At 41.5% G+C, this 18487-nt stretch overlaps 1 protein-coding gene across 1 annotated transcript in view; it reads right to left on the bottom strand.

The window, feature by feature from the left end:
• Positions 1-545: 545 nt before the first annotated feature.
• Positions 546-18487, bottom strand: part of arap2 (ArfGAP with RhoGAP domain, ankyrin repeat and PH domain 2) — a 79104-nt gene continuing 61162 nt past the window's right edge. The window contains exons 23-29 of the mRNA XM_076288404.1: positions 15695-15823; positions 14306-14442; positions 11259-11341; positions 6129-6164; positions 5440-5503; positions 2675-2797; positions 546-2199 (exon numbers count right to left, since the gene is read on the bottom strand). Coding sequence (XP_076144519.1) covers positions 1615-2199; positions 2675-2797; positions 5440-5503; positions 6129-6164; positions 11259-11341; positions 14306-14442; positions 15695-15823 — 1157 coding nt within the window. The 3' untranslated portion in view covers positions 546-1614. The remainder of the gene's footprint in view (positions 2200-2674; positions 2798-5439; positions 5504-6128; positions 6165-11258; positions 11342-14305; positions 14443-15694; positions 15824-18487) is intronic.

The raw sequence follows: 18487 nt of genomic DNA, 5'->3' as shown, positions 1-18487 counted from the left end.
TGTGAAAATTGTAAATTGTAGCCTGATGGCATGCAGCTAATGGGATACTGTCCATAGTTGGGAAGGTATGGTGGGCCAAAACACACACACAGGAAATGTTCTCTTGTTGAGTAGCCTGATGGTACTCACAGTGCGTACGGACGTACACCTGCAGGCGCGCCTGGACCTAAGCAGTCTGGTTTCAAAAGCAGTCATTCTAACAAAACTACGAAGTAGCTGAAGTCTCAGTCATCATAACGTTCTCCTCTGTATGTTATCTGAGCTGTGAGTCGAAATGTTAGTCATCTGTACCTATTAAAGTCTCCTATTAAAGTTATTTGTGTACTCTGGTCCTTCCCTGAATTCAGTCATTTGAACTGGCCCAAGGCCTGCTGCTGTTCATTTGAATGTTAATGTACGGTAATGTTTATTGATGTCATTGTAAGTCGCTTTGGACAAAAACATCTACTAAGAACCATAAACTTAAACATAAAGACAAGTCCTCTTAGCAAAACACATTAGACTGTACTTAGACATAACAACCACAGTAAGTGCCAATTTAGAATGTCCCCACAAACAGGAGGTGTTTATTGAATTTAAGAGAATCAACACAAACTATGGAGAGGCATTTTATTTCACTGTGCTAACATGTACTGATCTAATGCCATCATGTCCAATTATCACATACACCAAAAATGGATCATTCCTGTGTAAAAAAAACAAGAAAGCAATAAAATGGCAGTCATACAACAAGGTAAATTCCATCAGTCAAACGGATTAATTGGAATTTCATTCACTGGAGGAGGCAACAAATTGGTCTCATCTTCAAATGGATTTCCCAGCATGTGAAAACCACAAACATTGACGACGGAAATGATGGAGACCTAAAGCCTACATGTGTTTGAATAAGGAATGAGTTTAACTTGTTCTAATAGCTATATCACCTAGCAGATAAAACTTTCCCTGTTTGTCAAGAAGACCGGAAAAGAGTGACTGGAGAGTGATGTTTTTGTTCATTATCATTTTTGGAGTATATAAACCCCAGAAGTACTGAAATGTATCCTGAACATGAATATCATCAAAAACATACTGGTTGCAATACTCTCAGTGTGAGACAAGTGCGTACAATATATATGTTTCTTTGCTCTATGATAATGCATTGCCTTAAACGTAGTGTGTAACTTGAGGTTTCTTTGGTGTGCTGTTACAAACACACCCATGGGAATCATACAAGACACACAGGTATACACGCGGGCGCACACACACACACACACAGAAATAATGACAGCTCACAGAAAACAATATCCCTTAAAATCTTGACCATTCTATTAACATCCAAAAATGCATCTATATGTCATTCTTAGACATGCATCAAGAATTCTTGGGTTGTGGTGATGTAGTTTGATCAACTAACACACATCTCAGGTAAAAGGATATAACAAACAACGGATATAAAAATTGAGCATGGGCTATAAATAACATAATATTATTAAAATACATATTATATTAAGAGCTTTCGGTAACGTTCACATTCTCACAATTCCACAGTTTGATAAAAGTACAGCACTCACTCAACATCTCACTTCCTCACTGGTTTACGGAATCACTCAATCACTGGCTCAGTCCCTCTGCTCTTCAGCTCTCATCCTTTGGGCTGCGGCCTGTTTTGCTGAGGACAGTGCTGAGTTCACTGAGGAGGTTGGGGGGTAGCTGCCCTCCTGCTGTCCCCAGCAGGGCCTTCTTCTGCTGGGGACAGCCATGGGGCCCCCCTGCCAAAGGCAATAGAGCTCTGGGAGAATAGTGAGCTCTAGTAGGGTCTTGCTGCTTCTCCTTGGCTGCAGTCATTTTGGTTGGTCTTTGGTTGGCCACCGGCTGGTGGTGGCCTCCGCCGGCTGGAATTTGAGGTTTAGAGTTTGGTTGCTTGGCTCCACTGGGCACCATTTTGTTTCTTAGCTCAGGCAGGTTTGGTTTAGCACCACCTGTTGTCTTTTGCGCAGAGTCGGCCTGGCTTTTTCCACCAAACTCCATGTTGGTAGTTAAGTCAGCCTGGTTTGTTTCCTTGGCTGCCATTTTGGGTCTTGCGTCAGGGACACCAGGCAGCTCCTTCTGCTTCAGTGACTGTGCTATGAGAGCAGCATTGCGCTGGTGAATAGTTTCCATCGGACCAATGCTTGGTTTCATGTCCCCTCCATAAATGTTGAGGGATGCTTTCCTCTTTGTCTAACAAAAAATAATACTATTGTCAACATTTACGTAATCTTCTGTGCTATTATACTATTGTATTTACTTAGACAGCATTGTTTCAATTCAACACCTAACAACTCTCACTCTGTACCCTCTGTTGAGTTAATTTGACACATTTTTTAGAGGCCATAATTTTCACAAGGACATAAAAATAAAACTGAGGTGAAATCAGGGTCTCCAAATGTTTTTATACACACAAACCTTTAGTAAATCAGGCCTTTATAGGTAAATATAATGTTTAATAATTGTTGTATTTGTTAATTAAAATAGTACATCTAAATATCTAAAGATGCATTCACAAAAAATAATCAAAAAGCAGATTTCACAATCAAATCCATAAGATACCAAAATCTACTAAACGTTCTGTTCTCATTAGCAGACGGACTGAGGGCTGCTGCTCTTCAGGACCAGTTAGCCCTGAGGCTACCGCAAAGCTCTGTGAGCCTCTCACCTCTGGTGGGTTTGTGGTTTTGACAGGGTCTCTGCCGACGGCCGACACAGCTCTCTGTCGGATGCCAGAGGGGCACGACACTCCCCATTCCACGTCATCTTTGGGCCAAAAGTCGCTGCCATGCTGTGGAAGCAAAAAAATAAAAAATAAATAAAAAAATGTACACTACATTGTGTTCAGTACTGAGTGTACAGCAGTTTCTGAACATTCTGCTATGACACATCACAGCAGAGTGCTTCATACACTGTAAAACACAGCCTTGCCCATGTAAACGCACAGTACCCATGGACTCTTTTTGAATGTCTACAGACACTGTTGAATGAAATGAAAACCAACAGGCCTGGAGTCATACAGTACTTAGGGTGAGGGGCTTGCTATGATTGGAGATTCAGGTTGGGCTTTGTGGGAGTAGATTTGAAAGGCTCTTTCGTTGAATTTAAGGAAAAGCTTAAGTTTTTTAGGCTGGACATATACAAGCAACCAAAACCCATGGGTTCCATGAAGGCCTCTGATGGTGTCCTCCTGCTGGCATGATTTGGAGTTCACTGTAACAGTTCTATGGGTCAGTGGAGCGTCCTTGTAAATCTGACCAAAAGGCTGGAAGCAAAGGATCAAAGACTCCCACCATCATCTTCATTCAACACAGCTCTGCTCATAGGTACCGGTCCATGGTACTGCGCTTCACCAGCAACAGCTCATGCTTACAGAGTATGAAAACAAAGTATGTCTCTGCTGTGCTTGTTTAGATTTCTGTTTGTGTGTATGTGTGTGTGTGTGTGTGTGTGTGTGGGGGGGGGGGTATGGATTGCCTTTTCCATGCTGTAGGTCAAGCCAGTCCTGTGATCTTCAAGCTCAGAATAACAAAATCAACAACAACAGCAAACAAACAACAATGAAAACAAAATGAACACAAAGAACACAAATATTTGCCCTGGCAACACCATCAACTCTGAACCCTAACTTTTCATCCGTAACCCTCACCCTGTTTTTTTTTTTCTTTTTTCAATGAGATAGAGATATTGTATCTATTCTGTTCTACCTATTCTGTTTCTATGGAAACTGCATCACAGAATATGGTTCTGTATGTGTCTTGGAATATAGCGAGTGATAGCATCTGGAAAGGAGAACAAAGTCTGGCTCAGGGCCTTCACTTCAGGGCGTGACCTTACACCCCTAACCCCATCTTGTGTCCAAGAAACAGCAAAAAGTGCCGAATGTTGGCTTAGATGTGCAGAATCCCTACTGAGGTACTGAGGGCCAAAAACCACCATTGACACCAAAGCAACTAGCACTGTCTGCTCCTGCCGAAGACTTCTTTAGACGACTAGAATTAGGGGAGAAAAGTCTTTGCCTCGCTTTTTTCCTTTTTGTTAAAAAAACAGAGCCGGAGTCTGGTGTGACAGGATATGAGGAGAGCATCTACATGTATGAAAAGCCACACGGAGGATCTGTAAAGTGCAGATAAAAGTTGAGCATTAGCCAGAGAGGGTATAGAGATCAAAACAATGTCTGAATCAATCCGCTCCCTTAGTTTGTTCTGTTCTTGCATTATATTGTGTGTGTGTGTGTGTGTGTGTGTGTGTGTGTATACGAGTGTGAAAGAGAGAATATGTGTATGAGCATGTATATGCATGTGTGTTAATATTTGAATGATGAATCTGTGTACGTGTGTGTGCTTCGTCAGCTCTAGCTGCTGGGGGCACTTAGTCTCATCCAGGGAGGGTGAGGAAGCCGAGATCGCAGCAGTCTCTGCAACCTTATTTCTGCCGAGAGACTTTCCACAGATAATGTGATGTATGCTAGTGCCAACCTCGAAAACAAGATAGAGAGAGAGAAAGAGAGAGGGAGAGAGAGAAAGAAAGAGAGAGAGAGAGACTTGGGGTGCATTTCTTGTTCTTTCATTGCACATTTTTTTTCTCATGCATTTTCAGATGGCATTATTTTTCTGTTTCCCCCCTGCCTGTTTCTTAAAGGCTGAGTGTATAAGAACTGAACAAGCACACAAGCACAAGGCTTTAAAGGAACGTGTTTACAAAGTTAGCCTATTTTTATGTGTGGGGAAAAAACGTCTGTGATACAGCAGAAATCCATAGAATATTTATCAATTTATGCAACATTTCTTTTGACAGATTATGACGCAATGGTTCAACTCTGGTTCATATACGACAAGACGTCAAAAGAATTACCCACGGTGCTTTGGACATCCTCTGTCAAACAGGAGATTTCTGGAAAATAACCGAGCAAGATTTTGCAGTAGTCTAAACACTTTGAAAGAAAAGCACATTCTACAGGATTTAAGATTGTGTTGGCTTGCCTTTACAGCACCCAGAGAGGTTGCACAGAGGATCCTCTGTCATAAATTCTCCAAATAGAAACTTTTTTGAATTTGAACTGTTTAAGGCACATTGGCTGATACCATTTCAAGTTAAGTTACACTTGAGGGTACATGCTAATAATCCTCCAACCCCAAACTATTTGCTGTGTAGTGCTGTAATTTGATTTGTAGTGCCAGAGTTTTTTTTTTTTAATGAACGCCTCTGTTGTTTATAGCATCTAGCTCCACCATTTAAAGGTGAATTTAAAGGTGTGAATGGTATTTAGCAGACAACTTTTATCCAAAGTGTTTTGGGATTGGAACCGGTCCACCAGCACAATGCTAACCACTGCTCCACCATGCAGCTGAGCTACAGGATCAGCACACAGTGAACCTGGATAAGGGATAAGGGATGTGACTCCGGCCGTTCAGGACAGCACCCTGACCTCACCTTTGATCGAATAATACAGGTGACCCAGTCCAGCCGAGACTCCTTACTGTCACAGCAGAAATACCTGCAATGGAGGAATGGGGAAGGGAAAGAGATACAATGATGAACAATGATAATTATTTAATGAATAAACAAACTTGACTCACCAAGAGACTTAACAAACAAACAAACAAACAAATTAAGTCAATTTCATTCAATCAATGACTCAGAGGAATTCACCCTAATGGAAACAACAAATAACCATATGAATCAAAATAATATGAGTTTGTAGGGAACGGCTGAACTAATGACTCTTAACAGACATGAGCAACAAAAGCTGAATGGACGCATCAACAAAAATGAGGTAAATAATCAAAATGGCCGATTACGTAAGGTAAGCTGAAAGAGAGGCCATGTCAGCAAAAGCATTACTTTACATAACATCCAGGACAACATCCTGTTTCTGTGATATTAAGAGCAGCCGTAGCTGTTTCTGTGCTTGGCTTCGCCTCCCATAATATGCAGAAACACACAGCAACACAATTTCCTTCGGCTGCTTGACTCATTTCCCAAACTTAATGGATCTGATTTTTTCCCCTGTCTGCCTCTCTCCCTGTGTCCTTCCCCTCCATTGAGTCTGTTTACGAGGAAATGCAGGGGTAAAAAGGGTCATCGACCATCTGATTTGTGAGACGCCGAATTGCACTCACCATTGCTGTTTTTCCGTAAACACTGTGAAGCCCCAACTATTTTGAGAGAGAGAAAGAGAGAGAGAAAGAGGGGGATAGAGAGAGAGAGTGTCTCAAACAATGCAATTTGCTACAGTTGGACAGTGGCCTGGTATCGATTTAGAAATATAACAGAACAGCCTATTTCACTCGGCTTTGCCACTGTGTTACCATGATATTACAAAGATATATACATCAGGGGTGTGATTGGCAAAGGTAAAAAAAAAGGAAAATATACGTAGCACAGAGTGACACCCCCCCCCCCCCCGATGGTTCGAGTACTTTAGTATACTACAGACTACAGTGTTGGCTATCGTATAAATTTACATCACCTACACTTCATAAAATTCATGAGGCAAATCCTATGCGAGGGTGGCACTGGAAAAGGGCCTTAAAGGAAATATATTTGGGGCAAATACTAGGGGGGTCCGGGGGCACCCTTTAAATGATGACATCTGATGACTTTTATGGGAAGTATTGATACATTGAGATACATATATTTCAAACATTATAGCATATTACAATACAGCCTATAAGGCCTAAAGAAAACGAATTTATAATAGAGCAAAGTAGATGTAGCCTATAGACCTACACAAGACTAAACCAAATATGGCTGAAATATATAGGCCATCACGATCATTTTGCCAACAGTGACGTAGAACCATGGATTTTTTCCATTTATAACATGTTTTGTTTATAACTTAAACCAACATTGAGTTAAAATGTTGACTAAATTATTTACTATACTCCTACTTGATGATAATATATAGCCTGCCCCCTAACAGTCCTCTGGGCCTACGTACAAAATAGTGAATCATGTGATAGGCCTACTGATATTTTGATGCTGATTGAAGAGGTTGCAACTTGAAGGTTGTTGATATTTCAGTTCCAAAGATAATCAAATTACATTGATTCCTCTCCTCGCAAAGTAACACTGTAGGTCCTACACCTCTCCTCCTAAAATAAATGGTAGGCTCTGTTTTAATCTACTGCACCAGGATTGTGTAGGCCAGTGGTCCCCAGACTTTTTCTTCCGAGGGCCAGCTCACTATGCCTGGCTCTAAGAGAGGGCCAGAGACTCAGAGTATATCAGTAACCATAAATAGCTTAGTGCTGTGAACAACAGCAGTCTACCTTAGGCTATTGCAATTTAATACCATTGTTAGCTGTGTTTATATTGCCATCATGCCATATCAGTGTAAAATGTAGCTCAAATGAAATAATACTAATGAAAAGACTTTAGCATTCCCAAAAGTATTAGCAGGGAGTCCCAAAAGTATATTTTGAACTCTAAAATCTGTGTCTTTGCATACACAGCTCAAGTTGTGAACAAGCAATATCCTACAAATAATTTAAAGTTCTCAAACTATGAGAGTTTCATGAAGTGGTGGCAGAAACATCTGAAATGACCACCATTCTAACTTTCACTCACTGATGAGAACTTTGTGAACTCTGAACATTTAAACGAGTGAATAAAAAATATAAATAATCATACCAGAAAGTTCCAGAAATATGACTTGAATAGAAGTTATTAACCATTAATTGATAAACTTTTAGAATACTTTTAGCACTGATGCAGTCAGCATAGGCCTCTTACATTGTTTGCAGACCTACATTTCATTCCGTTTTCAATAGCAAACGCAAAACAGCGCCAAAACAAACACCAGTGGACAAAAAGAGTATTACATGTGTACTGTTAAGACTCGCCATAGAGAATGAATGGGGGAAATTACGGAGGTTATAGTTTGACTTTGTCGTACTCCCGTGCGGTCCGGATGCTATATACCACGGACATGTTTTGGAGGGCCACCCAAAATGAGGTGGCGGGCCGTAGTTTGGGGACCAATGGTGTAGGCTAAGCGGCTACAACACTAGTTTTACAAGCGCAGACTAAATGGAGAGCTAGGGTTAAAATGTGGACTGCGCCTTTAAATTGGCGACTTTGGGCCCTATCATGACATTCTAAAGTGCATCGTCACTCGTCAAAAGTCTATTCAAATTTAGTAGGATGTCCAGTTCACATTGGGAGTCAAAAGTTTCGTTGTCAAAAGTGGAGCGCATGGCGTAACAAGGTGTTCCTAGGTCTTTTAATCAGTCATATGGGTGTGTTTGGGACGTAACATCATTTTAAACCAATGAGAATGGCATCTGTCATTCCCTTTAACGGCGCAACGCGCGATATGTCAAATAAATGCATCGGTATTTTGGCATTCAACAACGCATTTGAAGGAGGCTGCTTGCGAGACCGTATGGAATAGTCATTCTCAAACCATGCTTTACTAAAACCTAGCATAGCCTTCACGCATTTGCACTCGTCTATTATTTGAACTCATTGGCAAAGTGAAACTAACTTCACCAAGGAGTCAGTCAAGACAAGACAGTTATATGCAGTTACTTTCACTATTGACTGATAATGGGTTACCACCGAAAACATAGGCTGGAAAAAGCAACACTTACCCTAATGTTGCTCAAATGACTGAATAAAACAACATTTATCCTGCAGAGGAGTTGCTTATATCTCGTGACAGTGCGTCTTCAGCTGTGCTCCACGTGTCTCTCGCCTCTCCCCTAATCACTTTTAACAGTCCTTACCAGTTTGCAAATGATGGTGAATAACTACTCATCATGAGATGTACAGTATTTCGTAATATCTTTATTCTAATTATGTTTTCCATTGTAATCGTGCAATTTGTAATGCTTTGCATGGACGTGCGCTGGTGTGCGTTCATGAATTATAGAAGGATGGTGCGCACCTGCCAATATGACTGTTGACATGCGCTCTTAAAATAGCATATGAACAACTCGCCCTTGACTTCTGACCATGTTTAGGTGGTGTATGATAGCGATTTTTAGACAACGCGCTTGGACCCTCTCTAGGTTGTTAATTGTCACACCCCTGGGCGCAATGCTTAAAAAATATACGTGCAAAATACCGAATTTAACTTTGCGCGGGTGAAAAACGAAATTTACGCCATGCATGCGCTGGAGCCCAAAATACAGCCCTTTTTATCTATCAGCACAATGCTACAGTAGGCTATTTCCACTAAAGATTCAGCTTAATGTTATGTGTAAGACGTTTACTAAGTATGCCAAAGCTTTTCTCATGGTGAGATGGCATCCTGAAATATGTTTTAGACAAGGGGCGCAAGGTTCACGGAGGTGAACCGCTGCACAAACGCGAAATGACAAGGTGTTAACTAAACAATGTAGTAGGCCTAAGATAGACAGGCTTTGAAAACCTGTAAGGTCTGTCACAGCTAACTTCAAGCACAGCTTACACGCGCAGAAATTAAAATTCAATATCAGCATCACGGGATTCATTATCGGAAAATCCTGACAGCGAACCCGATGCAAAGCCAAAACGAGGGGGGGAAAAACTTCATACATGATGTCTTTTTAAATCAATTTGTTGACCTTTACCGTTTCATGGCTTCTGCAGAGAAGTGCGCCACACACACTGAACTTGAATCAAGCATTCTTCAGAACGCAGCTGATCAACCCGTCTACTTTCACTTTCAATGAAATCCTAGTAAACGGAATACACTACAAGCGGCGTGATACTCGGAAAGATGTGAAGCACAAAACCCGTCGTCATTGTCAGCGGCCTGTTATAATGATGGCCTATGTAATGCAGAAATATAGCCTTCCTCTGATCGACAGACCCCCCCCCCCCCCCCCCAAAAAAAAAAAAAAAACCTCATCGGATCTATACGAATTGCGTGGGTCTCATTTTCAAGTGGAAAAAAACGGAAGAATCACACCCCTGATCCCTGATACATTCACACCGAGGCTCTCTGCCAGCTCCATTTATTATTAAAAAAATACCTTCAATCAAATTAATTTCACAAATACCACATTCCTATTAAAGTGTGTAAAATAGGTCAGGCAAGCAAAGGTGTACTACCTTTTTGAATATACTGTATGGAACAAATCTCATTTACTAAAGATTTCTGAGTGAAGAAACAGATGCCAATTTGATGTCACTGCTAAACCAATTTGAGTTCAGTCCTGAGCTTATCTTCTGACTTTCTTGTAAATGAGTAAAGTGGAATGTCTTGTCAATTTTCATACTCAGAGACAACGGTTGCAATCACATTTGCATCTACAAACCGTACTGAATTAGCGTCCAGAATACAGAGTCTGCTTCAAAGCGTGATATTCATTTTGTTACAACAATGAAGGAGGCCGACATGTAGTATGCTGTTGGATATAACTGATTACAGGGATCATTCTTTGTCTTACCTCCACCATCTCCACATCATGTGGTGCTATCCATCTCTACTCTTCCCTGAATTCCCTCCTATGGCATCTCCCCTTCTCCTGCCACACCTCTCTATCCCTCTCGCTTTCTCACTCAAGCAAATTGGAGCGTTTAACTTTGCACGTTGTGCCATTCCAACCATGTAGACAAAGAATTATGAAGGATGATAATTGGGGGAACACTATTGTTTTATTTGTTTGTTTCCCACCCCCCCAGCTGCAAAAACGGAACTTTGTTGACAGAAGCCATGAATAACAATAACACAACATTATTAAAACAAAATAAAGCTGCAGCGATACATCCCATTTCCTAGCAAGAGTGAGAGAATACAAAAATACAATAATTTGTTTTTGTTAAGGGGTGATTACATTTAATCAATTGTATTATGGTGTAAAATAAATGGAAGTAGGCAGCCATTTTGATAGGCCCGTTCCGTTGATGCGCTGCGAGCGGAACGTTGGTGCTATACATCTTTGGAGAAGATGGGAGAACAGGGAACAAACGAGAAAGCAAGTCGCATAGAAGAGGACGGAGCAATAATGCACAAATAATTAAAAATCCATCTTAATAACGCACATAGCAATTCCATTACGTCCCTCAATTTGGCCAAACTAATGTTGACTAATAGCACTTGCATTCCACCACTCTTTTGAAGCCATTATAATGCATAGGCGGCTGCCATGTTGCCTGGTAGAATTAATGGTCGTGTCCACATGCGCTCACTTGAGTGCTCGTTCCCTAGTCTGCATCTAATCACTTTCCATCTGGGTCATTATGACATCACAAGTACTCAGGGTAAAGCCTCTTTAGGTACTGTCTGGAACGCAACCCTATTTCATTGGAGCCTGTACCTGCTTGGCGGCTTCATCTTCCTCCTCACACCCAGGTAGCACTTCACTGACTTTAAAGGCACCTCCCTCTCTGGCTTAGTGCTCTAAAACAAACAAGGCAAAAATAACACTGGTTATGAGGCACAGTGGTGAGACATTACACATTCATGTTGGACATACTCATGTTTACTTTATGTTTAGATTAATGTTATTCATATCATAGTTGTTAAGGTATACAGTAGTTTGAAAGGGATTCTTGAATTGGCCAAGAAAACAGGCTTTAACATATGTGAACGTACATCATGTAAATCATGACACAAAAAAAGTTTGACTGGGCCTCATAGTCTTCATAATCCGTCCGATGAAGGACTGTTCATACATTACTGTTCTGTTTAAGCTATTTTTCTCCTGTAGTTGTCACAATCCTCTTTTTTGCTAATCTTTGACCGGCTTCACTCAACCATTCAATGTGTGACAGTTATTCATAATACAAAGTGTAAGTGAAGCAGATTTTACAAAGAATTAGAACTGAATAAGTGTTACATGTTATATCTGACATGATCCTGTGAAAACATAAATCTGTAGTATGTAAAATGATCAATCGGACAAAAAAGTCTTGACACTGATGCTTCATGTGGGGAGCAGAAGATTATTTTCATCTCATCGTGGTTGACAACTTTTAACCTTCTCCACACACACATTACATTCCTTAACACTGCTTGCTCTTTCAATCTGTTAGAAACTAAAGGTGAGAAGGAAACTAAATATATAGACATGCATACACAACCACTACACAATACACACACACACACACACACACACACACACACACACAACACACACACGTCAATTCCAACCTGACACCCTCGAACAGTCTCCCCCGGTGCAGAGTTTAAAGAAGCAATAAAAGAAATTTATTCTTCAAGAATATCAATTAAATTTCCGCAAGACTGATAATTTCCACCTTCCCAGTGCGATAATTAGCCAGATTCTGAAGCAGGCGCACATTAGGCTAATTAAGAAAAGAACAGCCTTCATTCAGAGTGGTTTCGCCTCTTTGCCTATCCACCCACCACCCAACGCGCACACACCACCCTCAGATCAATTATTAACACATCCACACACACTTTTACAAACTACATCTCAACTGGTGCAGCACACTCCAAACACCCAGGAGGCCTTGTTGTGAATGTGTGTGTGTGTGTGTCTGTGTGTGTGGATGTGTGTGTGGATGTGTATGTGTCTGTGTGTGTGGATGTGTGTGTGTCTCTCTCTCTGTGTGTGTGTGTGTGTGAGTGTGTGTGTGTGTGTGTGTGTGTCTGTGTGTGTGTGTGTGTGAGAGAGAGAGAGAGAGCTATTGCCTCAGGCTAAATGCTGCTGTGAAGTCCTCTTCCATCTGTTGTGGTAATTTTACATGTGTTCTCCTACTATGAAATGGAGGGAATGTCTTTTCCTACTTTTGAAACGAGAATGTAGAGCATTTGGCAAAACATGACATTGTAGCTTTTATCCTGACAAGATCATTCTTAAAGGTTGTATCTTAAAGGTTGTAAACAAAACAGAGAGCTAGCTCGCTACTCCCTCCCACTCCCTCCAGTGCAACTGAAACTCTCCTAAACGCGCATCTCGTCGGTTATTGGTTGTAACACTTTATTTTGCCTTTGAGTGGTTGCCAACACTTGTTGGTAGCATTTGTTTTTGTGTACAGATCTCGGAGCCTAGGCTGCCTACAGAGACGTGGTTTTTTGACGGCCTGCTTATGGGGCAGGCAGCTAGCGGATCGTTAGGAAAGATTAGATGAATGTGATAATTTATGTTTGGGCCTTTTTTTGCCCTGAAATCGCTGATACAACCTTTAAGGCGCAAAGATCAGTATCAAAAGATCAAAGATCAGTTGAAGTATAACCTGTGCCATCAATGAATGACCTCTGACTTACAAAATACTGTACATAAACACACAAACTGCAGACACACATGGGCATATCCAGAAGTGGTGATCACATGTGTGCAGAGATTGTGGCAGTAATTCAGCATTAATATTGTCATCTTTGAACCTTTACATCACAAGATATTGGAAAATATAAGTCTTGATGGGACCGTCACACTTGACAATGTCACTTGCAGCGTCCTCTATGGACGCCATTTCACCAAATGTAGCATACATCTAAAGGATGTAGTACTGGTGTAACAGGTCAAATGTAGCGTACGTCTAAAGGATGTAGTACTGGTGTAACAGGCCAAATGTAGCGTACATCTAAAGGATGTAGTACTGGTGTAACAGGCCAAATGTAGCGTACATCTAAAGGATGTAGTACTGGTGTAACAGGTCAAATTTCGTTAACTTTGATCCTTCACATCACAAGATATTGTCACAAAATTGCTTTGGCTGCTGAATTTTATTTGGCCGTTGACAGCCTTTTTGTTATTTGAGCATTTAAGCCCAATTAAACTTGAAGAGATGTGAGGAAATGTGGTGCATATGGAGATGTGAGGTGTAAGTGTAAGCATACCCAATTTCAAAACTGTCTTGAGATACAGAAATGTACCCATTACAGCATCCCCTATGAGTAGCATTTTACAAAACTTGCCATATGTCAAGAGGTTGTCATGGTGATCCTACATGACATACTGTATGTCATGAGGCTACACCTTTTTGCCAAAAGATATTGGCGAAAAGCCAGATTTTTGCATTTACAGTACATCTTTCTTTAGATGGTGCTGCATTTCAAAATGAGCGATTACATTTATTATGGGCTGGGTTGATGTCATTGTCATTGAGACCAACAGACCACAAAAATGTTTTTGTTTTCTATTGTTTTTGCAATCTTGGGTGCAACAGTTGGTGAGTTATTCTGCGCAAAACTGCTTTCAGTCTCTCTGGCTTTCGGGGGGGACCAGCGCAGTGGCTGGAGTGGCCTCAAGTGGCCAAAAGCTTCTATTCCCTAGCAGCCTAGCATATTAGTGCAGCCTAGCATATTAGTGCAGCCTAGCTGCACTGGTTTTCGGGCGCATAGAAATGCAGTGGGTGCTTATCAGAGTGTGAGTGAATGAGAAATGTGGGGACTCACTTTCATGTCCTTGTACAGGACGAGCTTCTTGTCTCGGAGCATTAAGTAGCGGTCCTGGAACTTGTTGCCGGAGAGCAGCTTGGAAGAGCCATCTTTGAACTTCACCTGCTCCCCTTTCATTGAGTCCTTCAGTTTCTCTGTGAAAAGGTACATACACACACACATACAGTACACACACACACACACACACACACACACACACACACACACACACACACATATATATATATAGACACACACACACAAGGATCCACCAAACAAATAAACACAAATGCACATATGATAGCCAACACATTTGCACACACACACACAAACACACACACGCACACAAACACACGCACACACGCGCACACACACACACACACACACACACACACACACACACACACACACACACACACACACACACACACACACACACACACACACACACACACACACACACACAAACACAAATCAATAAGGACAGAAGAAGGCTGATCAGCTTTTCCGGTATCATCCACAAGAAATGCTTCTCTGCACAAAGTCCAGCAATAATATAAATAAATATCTACATCATGCATTAATGTACTCAAGGGGATATGGCAGTAACTCAGTCCACTGGCGTGGAAAGACTAATAGATATGTATTCCACATGGATAAGCTTAAACCCTGAGCCATTACTCTCTTAGGGCGTAAAAACAGGCTGCACACTGCACATGATATCACTGTTCAATAAAAGGCCATTAATAGTGCAGGTACTTCTTACTGTCTTCTCTTTCTGATGTGCTTAATGGCTTGCAGAGCTGGGGGCGGGGAGAGCAACGGCATTAAGCACAAGCAGCTTGTTCCAGAAACAAATTGATTTCTGTTCCATTCAGTGGAGGTACTGGAAGAATCAATTAATAGGGGGTTGTTGGATAACGGATTACAATCACAAGCAGGTAGGGCCCTTTCAGTGAAGCCAGTCACTGTGAGCGAGGTTAAAAAACAATGTCTAGAAATAATATTAGATCTAGAACTGTGGAATATGTAGACTTGTAAAACATATTTTTTAGGATACTTTATTTAATCCCCTGGGGGAAATTGGGCAATTTGAAATTGGGCATTTGACCTACACAGAGTGTAGCATTCATTCTACCCAACCAGGTTGTTTTCTTCAATTCAACCTGAGACTTTTCGGGCCCAAGCCAAGAGTGCTAATAATAACAAGCCTGCCTCTAATCTTTAGACCAGCTGTCCCTATGGCTCCATAGGATAACAAGGGGAGACCAACCACTACCAATTTAGGGCCACGCCTGCTGAGGACACTGCAGATACTGTATGTTCATGGATGGAGGGGTGATGACTGGAATGTGTGTGTGTGTGTGTGTGTGTGTGTGTGTGTGTGTGTGTACTGGACTGCTGTACCTGCGCGGGCATGGGGGAGTTTGGCAACCGGAAACTTCTTGACAATCAGAAACGCAGAGCTGGGGTCTTCCAAGGAGCTCCACTCTAACACCTGTTCCAGAATCTTCTCTTTGTAGTGCAGGGGCCTCTCTGAGTTCCAAATAAAAAGCAAACAGTAGATTAAGCTTATTATGACTAATTACTTGAAAGCAAAGTATTCATTATATAATTTAAAAACAATGTTCCTCTCAACCCTACCTCTCTACCTCTTCTCAACCATTTAAATAGAGCTGTACATGTAACCACATGCACTCCACTGTTAACAAATGAAGTGGCCTCTAAGCAGAAAACATCTTCATATGGACAATATGACAGTGCTCAGCCTTTCTAATGTAATGTTATAACCTTATCATGCTAAACGATTCAAATCATGTAATTACTAATTGACATTAATGTCAACGTAAACTTACATGTAAAGACAAAATGGAGTCTTTTACAGGAAAAAGCCCATTAGTGGTTTACATAGTGAGTGAGAAAAAGCATGTTCACGGATGAGTGCATAGATATTGGATTTAATTTATTGCTTCCTTCACTACCCTGTCCCAAAACTGTGCTTAGCATCACATCACTACAGTGTAATGCTTAGTGTCAGCTGGGAACGCCATGAAACACACACACACACACACACACACACACACACACACACACACACAATCCCATTATAAACCATTTGCTAATTTTTTTCCTCCCTGCCCCCTTTCCATCACTTTTATAATTATGTACTTCAATTTTGCAATTATCCTGAGCAAATCTGAACATGATTACAAAACACAGTCATGTGCAAAATAGACCCATTATCAAGCTCTCATTTGTGAACAGGATAACACGGACCAAACGTGTGCGCACTCGCACAAACATAGACTTAGACACACACACACACACACACACGTACACAAACACAAACACACACACCCTTCCGCTTCTTCATCAACACAATCACATCTCATTTCTAGTTCTTTGGGATGAGAAATGGTCTTCTACCACACATGACTAATTTCTAATGGGGGGGGAGACAAGTAGAGGGACCTGGGACAATCTCTCAGCATCGTCCCGCTCTGCCACTAAATATCTGCAGAAACACTTAGCCGCCACGCCAGCACCCCACACCCCTCAACCCCCTCCCCTTTCCATCAGTGGCTTGGTCTCTCGTGTGCTGTGCAATCGTAGCTATGAGAGGGGTGACGGGATATCATTTAGCTCAGGAGCATCTGTAGAATTTCCCAGAAGTTAAATGGGTCACACATCAGCCCGCAGGCCCACCATTTGAGGCTGCAGAGCTGAGAGGTTGCTGCTGGGAAACTGCTGGGCAGCATTTAAAGGTTTTCGTGAACAACGCCAAATCTGTTTGTCAGAAATGAGCTTTGGCTGGCTGGCAGATGACAGTTCAATGACCACTTTCTTTTTTGTAGATCACACTTGTCTGTGTGCATCTTAGACAAGGTGTAAATCAATTGGCTAGGCCTCATTAGCACAGTAGAGAAGCAGGATGATTGATACTGGGCCCTATCATGACATTCTAAAGTGCATCGTCACTCGTCAAAAGTCTATTCAAATTTAGTAGGATGTCCAGTTCAGATTGGGAGGGGTTTCGTTGTCAAAAGTGGAGCGCATGGCGTAACAAGGTGTTCCTAGGTCTTTTAATCAGTCATATGGGTGTGTTTGGTGCGTAACATCATTTGACATCTGTCATTCCCTTTAACGGCGCAAAGCGCGATATGTCAAATAAATGCATCGGTATTTTGGCATTCAACGGCGCATTTGAAGGAGGCTGCTTGCGAGACCGTATGGAATAGTCATTCACAAACCATGCTTTACTAAAACCTAGCATAGCCTTCACGCATTTGCACTCATCTATTATTTGAACTCATTGGCAAAGTGAAACTAACTTCACCAAGGAGTCAGTCAACGACAAGACAGTTATATGCAGTTACTTTCACTATTGACTGACAATGGGTTACCATCGAAAACATAGGCTGGAAAAAGCAACACTTACCCTAATGTTGCTCAAATGACTGAATAAAACAACATTTATCCTGCAGAGGAGTTGCTTATATCTCGTGACAGTGCGTCTTCAGCTGTGCTCCACATGTCTCTCGCCTCTCCCCTAATCACTTTTAACAGTCCTTACCAGTTTGCAAATGATGGTGAATAACTACTCATCATGAGATGTACAGTATTTCGTAATATCTTTATTCTAATTATGTTTCCCATTGTAATCGTGCAATTTGTAATGCTTTGCATGGACGTGCGCTGGTGTGCGTTCATGAATGATAGAAGGATGGTGCGCACCTGCCAATATGACTGTTGACATGCGCTCTTAAAATAGCATATGAACAACTCGCCATTGACTTCTGACCAGGTTTAGGTGGTGTATGATAGCGATTTTTAGACAACGCGCTAGGACCCTCCCTAGGTTGTTAATTGGCACACCCCTGGATGCAATGCATAAAAAATAAACGTGCAAAATACCGAATTTAACTTTGCGCGGGTGAAAAACAAACTTTACGCCATGCGCTGGTGACCCAAAATACAGCCCTAAGACACATACTGTAATGGCACATGGCGACATCCTAATTCTCATTGAAGATGACCTGTATCGTTATGGACACACACACCACAGCCAAGTGTGTGTACAGGTGTGTGTGTGTGTGTGTGTGTGTGTGTGTGTGTGTGTGTGTGTGTGTGTGTGTGTGTGATATCGGAACTCCCCCTATTACCGTCACTTAATATCCATTTCTATACAAACCAAGACGG

The sequence above is a fragment of the Alosa pseudoharengus genome, unplaced genomic scaffold (assembly GCF_046254945.1).
Source record: "Alosa pseudoharengus isolate Yale_2024_CS ecotype anadromous, Long Island Sound unplaced genomic scaffold, YU_APseudo_1.1 YU_APseudo_1.1_scf_17, whole genome shotgun sequence".
NCBI classification, from domain to species: domain Eukaryota; kingdom Metazoa; phylum Chordata; class Actinopteri; order Clupeiformes; family Clupeidae; genus Alosa; species Alosa pseudoharengus.
Note: the sequence above shows the minus strand (reverse complement) of the source record. Positions and strands in the feature narration are given on the sequence as shown.